This window comes from Astatotilapia calliptera, chromosome 17 (genome assembly GCF_964374335.1).
Source record: "Astatotilapia calliptera chromosome 17, fAstCal68.1, whole genome shotgun sequence".
Taxonomy (NCBI): Eukaryota; Metazoa; Chordata; class Actinopteri; order Cichliformes; family Cichlidae; genus Astatotilapia; species Astatotilapia calliptera.
Genome location: NC_137438.1, coordinates 14,631,430 through 14,644,101, shown reverse-complemented (window position 1 = coordinate 14,644,101; position 12,672 = coordinate 14,631,430). Strand labels below are relative to the sequence as shown.

The 12,672-nt window shown below is 42.7% G+C and overlaps 2 protein-coding genes across 3 annotated transcripts in view; both read left to right on the top strand.

The window, feature by feature from the left end:
• Positions 1-284: 284 nt before the first annotated feature.
• naprt (nicotinate phosphoribosyltransferase) lies at positions 285-7,194 on the top strand. Of its 2 annotated transcripts, none has more exons than XM_080291637.1 (13): positions 285-770; positions 1,896-2,023; positions 2,111-2,193; positions 2,478-2,608; positions 3,028-3,164; positions 4,024-4,220; positions 5,282-5,422; positions 5,560-5,644; positions 5,759-5,839; positions 5,931-6,033; positions 6,224-6,381; positions 6,681-6,788; positions 6,923-7,194. In XM_080291637.1, exons 1-13 carry the CDS (start codon positions 518-520, stop codon positions 7,007-7,009), a joined length of 1,692 nt encoding a protein of 563 aa, XP_080147763.1. In that variant the 5' UTR covers positions 285-517; the 3' UTR covers positions 7,010-7,194. The 2 variants fall into 2 exon arrangements, with proteins under 2 accessions (XP_080147763.1, XP_026002812.1); XM_026147027.2 differs by having other exon boundaries at positions 290-770; positions 3,049-3,164.
• A 2,738-nt stretch (positions 7,195-9,932) lies between these two features.
• LOC113009003 (1-phosphatidylinositol 4,5-bisphosphate phosphodiesterase gamma-1-like) overlaps positions 9,933-12,672 on the top strand; it is a 43,939-nt gene continuing 41,199 nt past the window's right edge. The window contains exon 1 of the mRNA XM_026147019.2: positions 9,933-12,377. Within this exon, the coding sequence (XP_026002804.2) occupies positions 12,107-12,377 (271 nt within the window). The 5' untranslated portion in view covers positions 9,933-12,106. The remainder of the gene's footprint in view (positions 12,378-12,672) is intronic.

Here is a 12,672-nt window from a genome sequence, read left to right as displayed (position 1 = left end):
GACCAACCCTGTTCATAACTATGCAACTGACAAATAAAGAATCTTGAATAAGGTTAAAACCAGAGGATGCTTGCTGACATTTTGGAATAAATTTAGTCAGAAATTAGAAATAATCAAATAAGATATTCCAACATTTTCATGGCTCATTATAAATAAAGACTAATTTTGTAGTTGCAATATATGCATAGATGGTGGGTTTTTACATTGCGAGCTGAAGGATCTCGCTCCTTCACAGCAGGTGGCCACATGGACGCGATATTTTGAAAGTGAATCCAGTTTTCATCATCCAAAATTGCGTTAGGTTAAGCGCATGACTCGTGACACGGGCTGACACTAATGGGAATCACTAGACCATAAATGTACGCCAACAAAGAGACTAACTGAAAAGTCTTTAATGCAACAACGTGAGCCGTGGCTGTATTTCCCAGCTGCCCCGCTCCGTCTCTGCCTCAGGGGGTAAAGGAGTCGGTGGGAGAACTGCAAGTCCCAGAGGTCTCGGCATCAGCCCTGGGAGAACATGGCAGCGCCGTCCAGCAGTAGCACGTGCAGCGGGGTTATGGAGCGGTGTATCCGGGAGCGGGTTCCCCCGCTGCTCACCGACTTGTACCAGTTCACCATGGCGTATGCGTACTGGCGGGCCGGTCGCCACGACGAGCACGCCGTGTTCGATCTCTTCTTCAGGGACAATCCGTTCGGCGGAGGCTTCTCGCTGTTCGCCGGGGTGCACGACTGCCTGCTGTTCCTGCGCAGCTTTCGCTTCGCAGACGAAGGTGAGGAGATCAACTAACTACATGTTACTGTCACTGACTACAAACTGGACATAAACGCTAGATTAAATAATAAAAGTCTCGTTATTAATCCGCTGACAGTCACGTTTCTCTCCCGTGGAGCTCTGGTAGGCATACAGAACTGGTTGCGCAATACTACTTATTATTTCTTAAGAACTGGAAAAGAGAAAGTAGTGACTTGTGAAAACTTACAGAAGCCCAAGAAGCAACTGTGCTTCTTTAAGTTCGTAAAGTCCAGTTTCCCCAAAGCCGTTAAGAATACCACCATTAATCGTATGATCGTGTTACTATTTGTTCCACCAGCAGCAGCTTTGCTACTCCAGGACCGATTTAACCGCAAAAGGCACACAGGGGCTCTGCAACCTTGGTTTTATGTAGGAATATAAGCAAATCATCTGTAGCCCACTGCACATCTACTCAGACTGACTGCGAGGTGTTAGTGCTCTGTCTGTCTGTATGAGAGTGACAGCAGTCAGTCCGAGTGGGACCACTGTTGATTTTGGATACACAGATATGCCAGTCCAGCATCAGTATCGGATGACATGACTGCATTAGATGTTGCTACCTATCCCAGTAACTAATGTTAATGTGCTTCCCTCGCTTTGATATAGGACTGTTTCAGTGTTTGAAAGTGATGAGGTTTGCACAGTAGTACACAGCAGAGGAGCACTGTTTCACACTGCCTTCAAAGTGGTGGACCTATGATGTTTCTTCTATACATGTGTTGGAACGTGTACTTGAGTAAAAACAGGAAATCTATTTTCTCTACCACAAAAGTATGGTCTAAAGTAGCATAACATCATCAGTTAAGTAAAACCACCAATTTCTTTGCAATACTTGAATTAATGCACTTTTTAAAACTTTAGCAGCTGCACAGGTGAAAAGTGATCAGCGCTAAGACAGGATCACTGTGCCACACTTGTGCAACAAACATGTTTAGTCTAACCTTCGTTATAGTCGCACCACTGATTTACAGGAAACGATGTGATTTATTTATTTATTTTTCTGTTCCTGTGAGTGTAGGTGCGTGAGACAGGAGGACAAACAGAGAAGTGAGTCAGGAGAGTGTTACAGGGTTGTGTTAACATTTTGTGTTCATGGATCCAGATGTGGAGTTCCTGCGCTCTGTCATGCCTCCAGACACTGACCCTGCCTTCTTCCAGTTTCTGCGATGCCTCGACTGTTCGGGTGTAACGCTCCATTCCGTCCCCGAAGGCACTGTGGTCTTTGCCAGGGTGAGCTATGAGTCTTTAAGGTTAAACTGAGGTTCAAAGGTCACAGTCTGAGGGACTAACTAGTGCTGCATGTCATCATATCTTCAGGTGCCTCTCATGGAAGTGGCTGGTCCACTGGCTGTGGTACAACTACTGGAGACAAGTCTATTGTGTCTTGTCAACTATGCCAGGTAATACATAGTCATATTTCTGTCTTTCCTGGAAAAGTAACATCCTGGTTATTTTCCCATGTTGTGCCATCTTTAAAGCTACTGCGTTCACCCCGAGGACCTTAGGAAATATATTTCTGAAGAATTCTATTTCATATTTGGGAAAATGTAAATAAGCTTATTTGCGATATTTTGTTTGTTGCTTTCATGGAATATAAATGTCATATACTGTAGCTTCATTGAAGCAAAGCTAAATTTATATAATGGACTGTTGCTTCAGTGTCCTCTCTCTTCTCTGTTGTCAGTCTGGTCTGCACTAATGCTGCCCGTTTCCGTTTGGCGGCAGGCCCTAAGAGGAAGCTGCTGGAAATGGGCCTCAGGAGGGCTCAGGGTCCAGATGGAGGACTCACCGCCTCCCGATACACACACATCGGAGGTGATTGCTGTGTGATTACTTTGTTTTGATCCTCCCAGATCTCGACAGATAACTTGGCACATTTGTGGAGTTGTCACTTAAAGGCTGCTTTCCTATATATATATATATATTTTTTAAATGCCAATATCAAAAATCAGAAATGTGATTTTTTTTGATATTGGCATTCCATCCAACGAAACTCATGAAGAGGACGCCTGTCTTAATGAGAGGATAAAAGCATCCATCTGTAACCTCTGAAGGAATGTAGCGATCTGGACTTCATTTCCATGCTGTCTTACACAGCGTGTCTGCAGTATTTACTGAAATTCCCAAAGAACATTACTATATGACATCAAATGAACAAAAACCAGCATGTTTTATGTTGAAATAATGCATGAAATAATGTGGAAATGATTTTCTTCTGTTCTGCATACACACAGAGACTTTATTCCATCTTTCAGGGTTTGATCTTACCAGTAATGTTCAGGCTGGTTTCCTGTTTGGAATCCCAGTTGCAGGGACCATGGCACACTCGTACGTAACTTCTTTTACCTCCCTGGAGGAAGTGTGGCCGCAAGTGAGTATGTGCACTCTGTCTTTACGTCATCTGAATGGAACCATACCATTCAGATAATTGAGCTACACATCTTATGTGTTTATACTGGCAAACCAGAACATGACTTCCATTTTACACTCGGCAGGGTTTGTAAAGATCAGCTGTGACATGTTCCACGACTCATTAATGCAAATATCCTATGAGCCAATCACATGGCAGCAATGCAATTATGGCAGCAATGCAATTAAGCGAATTAAAACATTACTATACTAGCAAGGTCTACCAAAAAAGCTGGTCTGGGAGTTTATGTAAGGTAAAGGTGATGTAATATTAGAGAGAATGCAAGAATCAGACCACTCGGCGACAGTGAGGAGGACACCCCCCCCCTTACCACACTCCCTGCCGGTGCCTGATGCCCTCGTGTGTTGGTGGTTCCCGGTGTCTGGGACTGGGCGCTCAGGTATGTACTGGCTCACTCCCAGTGGCTGCTTGACAAGGCCTGGCGCCCGGGACTTGGTCGGGCCCCTTCTAGGGGGTGGGGCACCCCCTGACAGTGGGCCCCTGGGCCCGGGATTCGGTCCGTCCAAAAAACACAAACTACCAGAGAGAGTTGACAAATGAAAATGAACGACGTGCACCAGTGGCATATAAACACCACAGTCCCCAGCCACCTGAGTTATCACCACCAAAACTACGGGATGGTTCAAAAGATTCAGCTCCCATTTGAACCCTAATTTCAAAAGTAGAGAGGGTATCAGTCTCCTGAGGGCTGGTTTCACAGGAGAGGCACACGTTAGGCTCTCCTTATGTTGTAATTTGGTAACTGAAATGCTCTATTGCATTTAACAAACTCTTAAACGTCTTGTTTGTCTCTTTACAGACACTTTCGGCGGTGAACGGGGAGCATAATCCAGTCGATATCATTTCTTTAACAAAAGGCTGGCTGAGTCGTGTGTGTGATCTTCTGGGAGCAGAGCCAGGGAAGATCCATGAGGGAGAGCTGGCTGCTTTCTTGTCTTATGCCATCGCGTATCCTCAGAACTTCCTCCCAGTGATTGACAGCTACAGTGTTGGCTGGTAACTCCTGCCTTACATTAAGTTAAAGTTAAAGTTTACACTGCATATATGAGATAAAGCTGACAAATTGGCAGTTTGGCTAATGAAAGCCAGAAAACTAAGAAGCTCTAAAAACTAAAGGAACACTTTTTAATCAGAATAAAGCATCTAGTCACTGAAACTTCTGGGATTAGAGTTAAAATAATGAGACAAGCCCCAAAACAAAGGTGGAGGCCACTGACATTTTTCCCTCATCTTTTCTGACTGATTTATTCATTGGTTTTGCATTTGGCTACAGTCAGAGTCACTACTTTTAGCATGAGGTGATACCTGGACCCTACGAATTGATGTTGTAGAGGTAATCCAACTCCACATCAGTCTATCACAAGGTAGGCTGGGTCTTCCAGCAAAGTTTGAAGTGCATGGAAGAGATTCCAGGAGACAGGCGGTTGCTCTAGGAGAGCTGGACTGTGCAGGAAAAGGTCTTTAACCCACCAGCAGGACCTGTATCTGCTCTTTTGCGCAATAAGGAACAGGATGAGTGATGCCATAGTCCTATGAAATGACCTTCAACAGGCCACTGGTGTGAATGTCTCTGAGCTAACAATCACAAACAGACTTCACAAGAGTGCCTGATGACCTTGGAGCACAATTAGCATTTTCCATACAATATTAGAACTGACAGGTCCACCACTGGTGCCCTGTGATTTTCAGTTTAAGAGCAGGTTCACCCTGAGCACATGTGACTGATGTGTCTGGAGAAGCTGTGGGGAATGTTATGTAAAATCATTAAACATGACTGGATTGGTGGTGGGTCATTGATGGTCAGGGGAGGCATATCCATGGAAGGACACAGACTTGTACAGGCTAGGCAGTGGCACCCTGACTTACATTAGGTATCAGTTTCATGTGATGAGAGTATGCAGTCAGCTCCTGGAGGACGAAGGAATTGATATCACTGACTGGCCCTTCTCTTTTAAGCCTTGTCTTTTCTCCATTCCCTAGCTTTGTTTCCATTAAACAAAGCTAAACACAAAGCAGTTCAATGATCTCATCTATTCTGTGTGTAAATATAATTTCAGCAGCGGCATCTTGAACTTCTGTGCTGTGGCACTGGTACTGTGTGAGCTGGGCTACAGGCCGGTGGGGGTTCGTCTTGACAGCGGGGACCTTTGCAAGCAGTCCCTTGATGTGCACCGTGTCTTCAGACTCTGCAGCGAGCAGTGAGTAAGGTGTCCTCCCGTCTGTCTTTAAACTTACAGTGAGATATGTTCTGACTCCTCCAGAGATCTGTGGCTCGCGTCTAATTTTGTGTCACTGCTTTTTGATTCCTCTCTTATTGTTCATTTCATCTCTGCAGATTCTCCATTCCTGCTTTTGATTCCCTGATCATCGTTGGGACTAATAACATCTCAGAAGAGAGCTTGGCTGAAGTCAACAGTAAGGTAAATTGAGTGGCCATACAGGGTAATTCATTAGGAGTCAGTCAAATTTTGTGACTTGTAAAAGTGACTCCCTGCAAGACCTTTCCATGTCAGCTTGATGTGTCATTGTCTTAGGAGAACGCGATCAGTGTAGTTGGTGTTGGAACACATCTGGTGACTTGCACAAAACAACCTTCCCTTGGCTGTGTATATAAGGTGATTTAATGAGAATTCACACTTACTAGCCTCTCTCCTCTCCTGCCATGTTTAACACCTGTATGGTTTTGTTTGTTCCTCTGTTCATTAGCTGGTGGAGGTGAGAGGAAGACCCAGGATGAAGGTCAGTGAGGACCCAGAAAAGAGCACTGTTCCTGGGAGGAAAGCTGTCTACCGGCTAATAGATCCTGAAGGTGAGAATTGAGTACTACCTGCTGCAGCTGAGCTTCTTTCTCTGTGTGGCACAACAACAGGAACGCCACAAATTACTTGTTATAAATGATCAGAGACAGGTCCGTGAATGGCAGTATGATCGTCCCTTTAGGCAGAAATGAATATGTTCCTGTAAATCTATAATTGGTTTCTGTCCTTTCTCCTCTGCAGGTCATCCATTTCTAGACGTGGTATGTCTGGCGGTGGAGTCTCCTCCAGAGGCGGGACTCCCACTGAGCTGTTACCCCCTGGGATGCAACCACACCGCCCTCTCAGTCACTCCAGCTCGGGTCACCTGTCTGCGTCAGGAAGTGTTTAGTAAAGGACAGGTGAGGATGGGCCGCTCTCTCAAACATTAGCAGACAGCTTATGAAGAATTGTGGGATAATCACACTGAATACATACTTTTTTTTTAAGCTTTGTATCTTAAAGATTTTCCATTTAGATTTTTAATCAGTGACTAATAAGTTTACAAAGAACACCAAACGTATGTAATATAACAGCAAAGAAAAGTACTTTCTTTAAAAACTATTAAAAAAAAATCACACTTCATGTACTAAACAGTACCAAACAAGCCACTATAGTGTGTGGGAGCTTTGCCTTTATGAGTGTCTCCAACATTTTCTAGGTCACACAGCCTTTGTGCAGCACTGCAGAAACTAGAGCAAAGGTCCAGCGCTCCCTCCAGACTCTGCACCCTCGGCACAAGAGACTGCAGAAGCCGGATTCCTACACAGTAAGTCTCTCAGTACAAGCTGTACTGAATGCAAGAGTACAGACCAACTTAGTCCTTCACTAAGATGCAGAAATTAACTCTCACAGATTGTGAAAGATTTCTTTACCTATGCCTGTGGCTTTCTCTTCCACTAGGTGGCCCTCTCCCAGAAACTCCACAACATGGTCAAAGAGATCCAAAAAGGAAGCAGCAACAACACCAACTTTCTTTTAGCCAACTAAAGCGAATCAAGTGTTTCCTAAATTGCCTCACAGAAGTTCTTATATTTATAGAGCATTGTCTGAATGAACCCTTACAGTGGGGACACTCCAAATACTGGAATAACAGCTGTTGTGTCGCCGGTGTTATTCAGATGTAACGAATGTTTTTAAAGAAGGATTAAAATAAAGGTGTTTAGTGCAATGATCATCAGGGTTAGACACTCTTTCAGACATATCCTTATAGTTATGTTTTCTACATTTGGAAACTTTCGACAATAAACATCCAACAAATCTAAAAACAGGAGCCGCACTGTGAAATGAAGACATAACAGTGCAGAAATAATCATGTTCTCTGAACCAGACTTTGCTGCCTTGTTGCAGATTAATATCATTAAGTTCATGTTAAGGTGCTGAAGAAAGACGTGGTTGGAAACTAGAAAAAAAAATAGAAAGCTGCCCGTGCATTAATTATTTTTTCATATTAATAATATTCTAAACTTGGGACTAAGACTCAGGTTAGTGGAATTTTTTAAATAAATATGTAACCTCAGACCCTTTGATCATGCTTTTGAAAAAGTGGAAGCAATTACAGGTTGATATTTTAGCTCCTGTCAAAGATTATGATTTTGTTTGACAGTATAGAAGCTAAGGAAGTTTGACCCTAAAGTATTTGTGCTTTCTTATCCATAACACTTCATCCATAATCACAGTAATCAACATTTTATGTAGGTGAGACTACACAGGATGAAGGCACTGAGGAATATCGAAATTTCAGGTTACTTTAGGTTCATCACACTGTCGTCTTTTCACTTAAATTAAGAGGAAATCACCAGATTATAGATTACGTTTCCTTTGTCTACATGATATTAATGTAAAATGATTCATATGTAATATGTAAAACACACACTTTTCATATTTAAAATTCTTACTGATAACTTGTATTTAATAATAAAATCTCATCTTCAATAACAAAGGCTGCTTTTTGTGAGCAAGAAATCACCACTTCAGTTGTATTTACATCTCTGAACTTTCCTGCTGTATTACTGCAAATTATAGCACTTTTTTAACCAACAAGTGTATTGATTGTCATTGAGTGCTTGATTTATGGAACAGTTTTACCTAATGTGTTTCTTTCTGGGCTCTTAATATGAAAATAAAATGACACAACAATGAGGTTTTTATCAAATATTCACATTTGTTTTGAAAAGGTATGCTCAAGTTAAACATAGAAATGTAACAAAAAAGTTGTAAACATATTCTTTATGTTAGTAATAAACAAGCCCAGTTTCGTAGTGATATGTGTTAGTAATAAAAACCTATTCACAACAAAAGTCTCTCAAATCCAATGGAAGGACTCAGTAAAAGATAAATGGCTGCTTGTGTTAAATCCACACAGAAAAAGAAAGTTCTAAAGCTGTGTATAAGTCCTTGGACTCACGTGTAGCTTATTTCTTTCAGCTGTTCTGACAGTATCTGTGTTTCTGTCCAGTGATGGTAAAGAAACTGAAAATCAAAGACTGCAGCTGTTTCCAAGTGTTCTTCTCATTTACCTACAAACCAAACGCATGCCACTAAAACAGTATTAAATGTGCCATGATAACAACTTTAAGTTCATTTCAACATGTTTTTCTGCTTTTTGCAGTTTATGGTTTCTTTGCAGGATTCATTTTAAGTTTGAAAAGAAGCAGCAGAGTGAAGATGGAGACAGAGTGTAATGGTACTGCTCTTAGTTTAGATGTAAAATTTAACCTTTAGGCGATTAACTGAATGCTCACCATTCCTCTTTACTCTGCTTCAATCTGAAAACTGTTGGCAACAATTCTCTACATCCCACCCCCCAAGCCTCTTTTCCTTGCTGCTGCAGGACATGTGAGAAGAGTTCCCTTGAATTCTGATTGGCTGCCTGCTGACCAGTGGTAGTGGAACTGGAGATACACCCAGTGGACATATGGAGCTGATTAAAAACAGAGAGGCAGTGATATCATCCTTGACTGTCTCAGCGGTGGATCAGTCCACACTCTTTTACAGCCTCAGGGAGTCCTGCTAATGCACATTACTGAACTTTAGTCTATTTCACTACATAAATAATGGTCAGTAGTGGGCGAGTTATTCCTTTAGTTATGGGGATCACAAGGCACAAATCCTCTATCCAAAATTCCACGACACTACTTTTAAGCCATCCCTAATCTCTTTATATTTTGCTGGAAAAATGGGAAATAGGTGATTTATTGGAATGTCCAAATATATGGAAATGTAGTATATAAGGCAAAAACAGTTTGTGCTGTTCTATAGTTTGAAAGTCTGTAAGGCATGACCACCTTTACTCTATAAGTAGTTTTCAGGAATAGTTCTCCAGGATTCTTGCAAGACATTCAAGCTCTTCTTTTGGATGTTGGCTGCCTTTTGTTCTGTTCTCTGCCAAGATGATCCCACACTGCTTCAATAATGTTGAGGTCTGGTCTCTGCTGAGGCCAGTCCATGATTGATAGTGTCATGGATAAAACACTGTTTTGGGATCATTGTCATGATAAAAAAAAAACTTTCTATTTTTGTGTTCTTAATGCCATCAATTTTGACAAGTTCCCCAACACCACTGGCTGAAGTGCAATTCAAATCCACCTTGTTTGTGCAAAGATACACTCAATGCCTGTCAAACAGTCTTTTCTTTAGCAATTTGGTTTTTTGTATTTGTGTAAAGAAATGGGAACCAATTATGTGCTTTTTGCCTCTGGCTGCTAGTAACAAAGTGTCTAAAGGTATAATTTTAAGTTGTTTCTTTGCTAAGTTTTCTGTTTCCTGCAGACAACACACTGATACACTGCTTTTAATGCTTGGCTGATAGGTCAGTGGTAAGTGACTTAAAAAACAAAAGTGGCAATGTGCATAGACGCGACTGAAAACGAGTGAAAATCTCCACACACAAAAAAGCTCGGGACCACTTTAAAAGTTAGAAGAATGCATTTTTTATTATAAGAAAAATAAATGACTAGTGGCTCAAGACTTCTGCAAAGTACTGTACATAATAAAAGTTACTAAAGTTTTGCATTGTGCAGTAAGATGAGAATCAATTTATTATCCTGTTAGGTCCACATATATTTGGACTTCTTCTTCTCTATTTTCCCTATCCTTCTGTTCATTCTCTCCCAACCTCTCTGTCCTTTTTCTTTCTCTTCGTCATCCCCCAGTTATGTCTGTTCTGATTGTAATGACTTAAAATAAAATAACAATATTAAAATTTAAAAAGTAATAAAAAAAAATCCTGACAAAATTCTAATTAACTATGACAATCAAGTGGACCAGAATAGCAAAAGGTCCACTTGGCACAATCAATCTGGGCATTTTCCTTGGACTTCAGAAGACAATTCCGATTGCTACAGTGACGCGGGAAAAAAAGTGATCAATACAATCCTAAAATTAGTTCTAATAGGTACATTAAGAAACCACAGAGCAGCATTTTGAACAGAGTTCAGGATGACTTTTTAGGGATACCCCAGAGGAGGGAGTGGAAGCGGTTAAGAAATACTGTATATACTAGCTGGAAATGAGATTCAGATTCTGACTCTAACCAGTATTCTTTTTATTTCAAGGACATAAATTACTATATTTGGAAAGAGGGGGGGCATATTAAATAGCACACGCAATTTGCAAAGTGCATCCATAAAATAAGCGCAAGATGCAGACATATTGGCTAATTAGTGCTAGGTAATGGACTGATAAGCCACTACAGTTTCACCCCCCAGAATTAAAGCACAAACTTGCTGAATGGTCTGTTGTACACTACAAACATGTTGGTCAGATAATCCATCAAAATGCTCCCAAACATGCTCCCCTTATTAACAGTATTAGTTTAAAACGATTATATGTATAATGTCCTGGAAATCTAAATTTCAGCTACGACATAAAAACAAAACAAAATAAACAAAAAGAACAACCTCTAGCGAGCTCACCAGTCTTTTGATTTACTGTTACTGGGTGACACATCAGTGACCTTTGTAATTTGAACCGCACTTAACCTCCTGACATGCCCAGATACCCGCTGAGTCCACTGCGCATTCGCTGCAGAAAACGCTTTCACCTGCAGATCTTGTAGAGGCCGGCAGGGGGCGCTCTGTTCTCTGGCTTCTCTCCCTCTCTGGCTGTCCCTGCGACTCTCCCTCTACTCCCCTCATCTTCCCTCAGATACTGTACAGCAGGCAAAAAAAAAAAAGTCGGATCAAGCTTTTCCGGTCTGCTGGCACTAATTTCCTCTCAAGACCTCTGGCGTTGAAGCTGAGGATACGCACAGATCCAGAGACAGAGAGCGACATCCTGGGGAAGGAGCAGCAGGGAGGACCTGGTGAAATTAACCGCACAGTCTTGCACCCGTCTCAAGGGGTTTTCTACCACGGGTGAGTGGATCCTGTGAGCAGGGAGAGGAGGAACAGAGAGGGAGAAGGGAGCAGAATGCTTCGGCAGATGGGAGCGCTCCCGAGTCTCGTCGCGGCTGCTCCGTGCTTTCCCATCCGCGCGTCTCTTCGTCTCCGTGAAGCCGCCACATAGCGGCCGCCGCTGCCCGTCCTCCTCTCCGCCGCCACTCCGGGTATTTGCCCGGCTCGTTATTGCATAACCCAGCGTCTTTGTCACCAGCCCCGACTTGATTCTCGTCAGTCAGCGGTGAGGGGATCCACATCTTGTTTACCGGCCCAGCGAGAGCAGCGAGGCGTCCAAGCAGGATTTTAAGCCGGATCATCACGCTGTCTGGCGGTGATGAGAACTCACCCCGAGTGGATTTCACTGGTGTGCTGCCAGAAGCATCTGGAAAGGATAAGACAGGAATACACTCCCCCCTCCAGAGTACCAGAGGATAGTTCACATCTCAGACGGGTCGGTGTTTGAGCTGTGCAGCTGCTGACTGATGCCTTTTAGCTTGTGTTTTATTGGGGAATAGTTTTATTCACTCTGGCTGCCCCAACTGACACAGTTCATAACCAGATTTCCTCCTGACCCCAGTGGGCTTGAACATGTTGAATACCCCTGTCCTTGTTGCTTGCAGCTGGTGACTGAAGGATAAGCATCCTATTCGACAAATCACAACAGATTAGTAATCCAGCAAGGTTTACTTTTAGCGATGCAGTGAAGATGTGTGCAGCCAGATTCAGTGGCTGCCTCAATGGCTGTGCTGAGGAGGCCCCCAGTAGTGTTGCAGGGGCTGCTGGTTCAGTCATGGTCTCCAGGATGCTGGACTGGTCTGAGGCAGGTGCCCGCATCCTCCACAGCCTGGAAATGGGCACAGTGATGACCATCTTCTATCAGAAAAAGTCTCAGCGCCCTGAGAGGAGAACGTTCCAGATAAGGCAGGACACGAGGCAGATAGTGTGGAGCAGAAACCCAGACAAAATAGAAGGAGAGAGTAAGTATAAAATTGGGGATTGATTTCTGTGAAATGTTTAAAGTCAGTAATTCATGTTGAAAAGTCAAACAGTTCTTCTAAACTAGCAGCAGTGAAACAATTGTGCTTTTAAGGCTTTTAAGGCTAATCCAATGTTTGCGTCTGCCAAGTTTAAACCAGCCCGCAAAACACAAGCATGTTTAAACCATGGAAACATCTGTCTCACATTTATAACACGCAGAAGTGTGTTTGAGTCAACCAAAGAGTCAACCTGGTTGAGCCTTTCCATCTTGGAGCTGTTCTGAAACAAGACCAC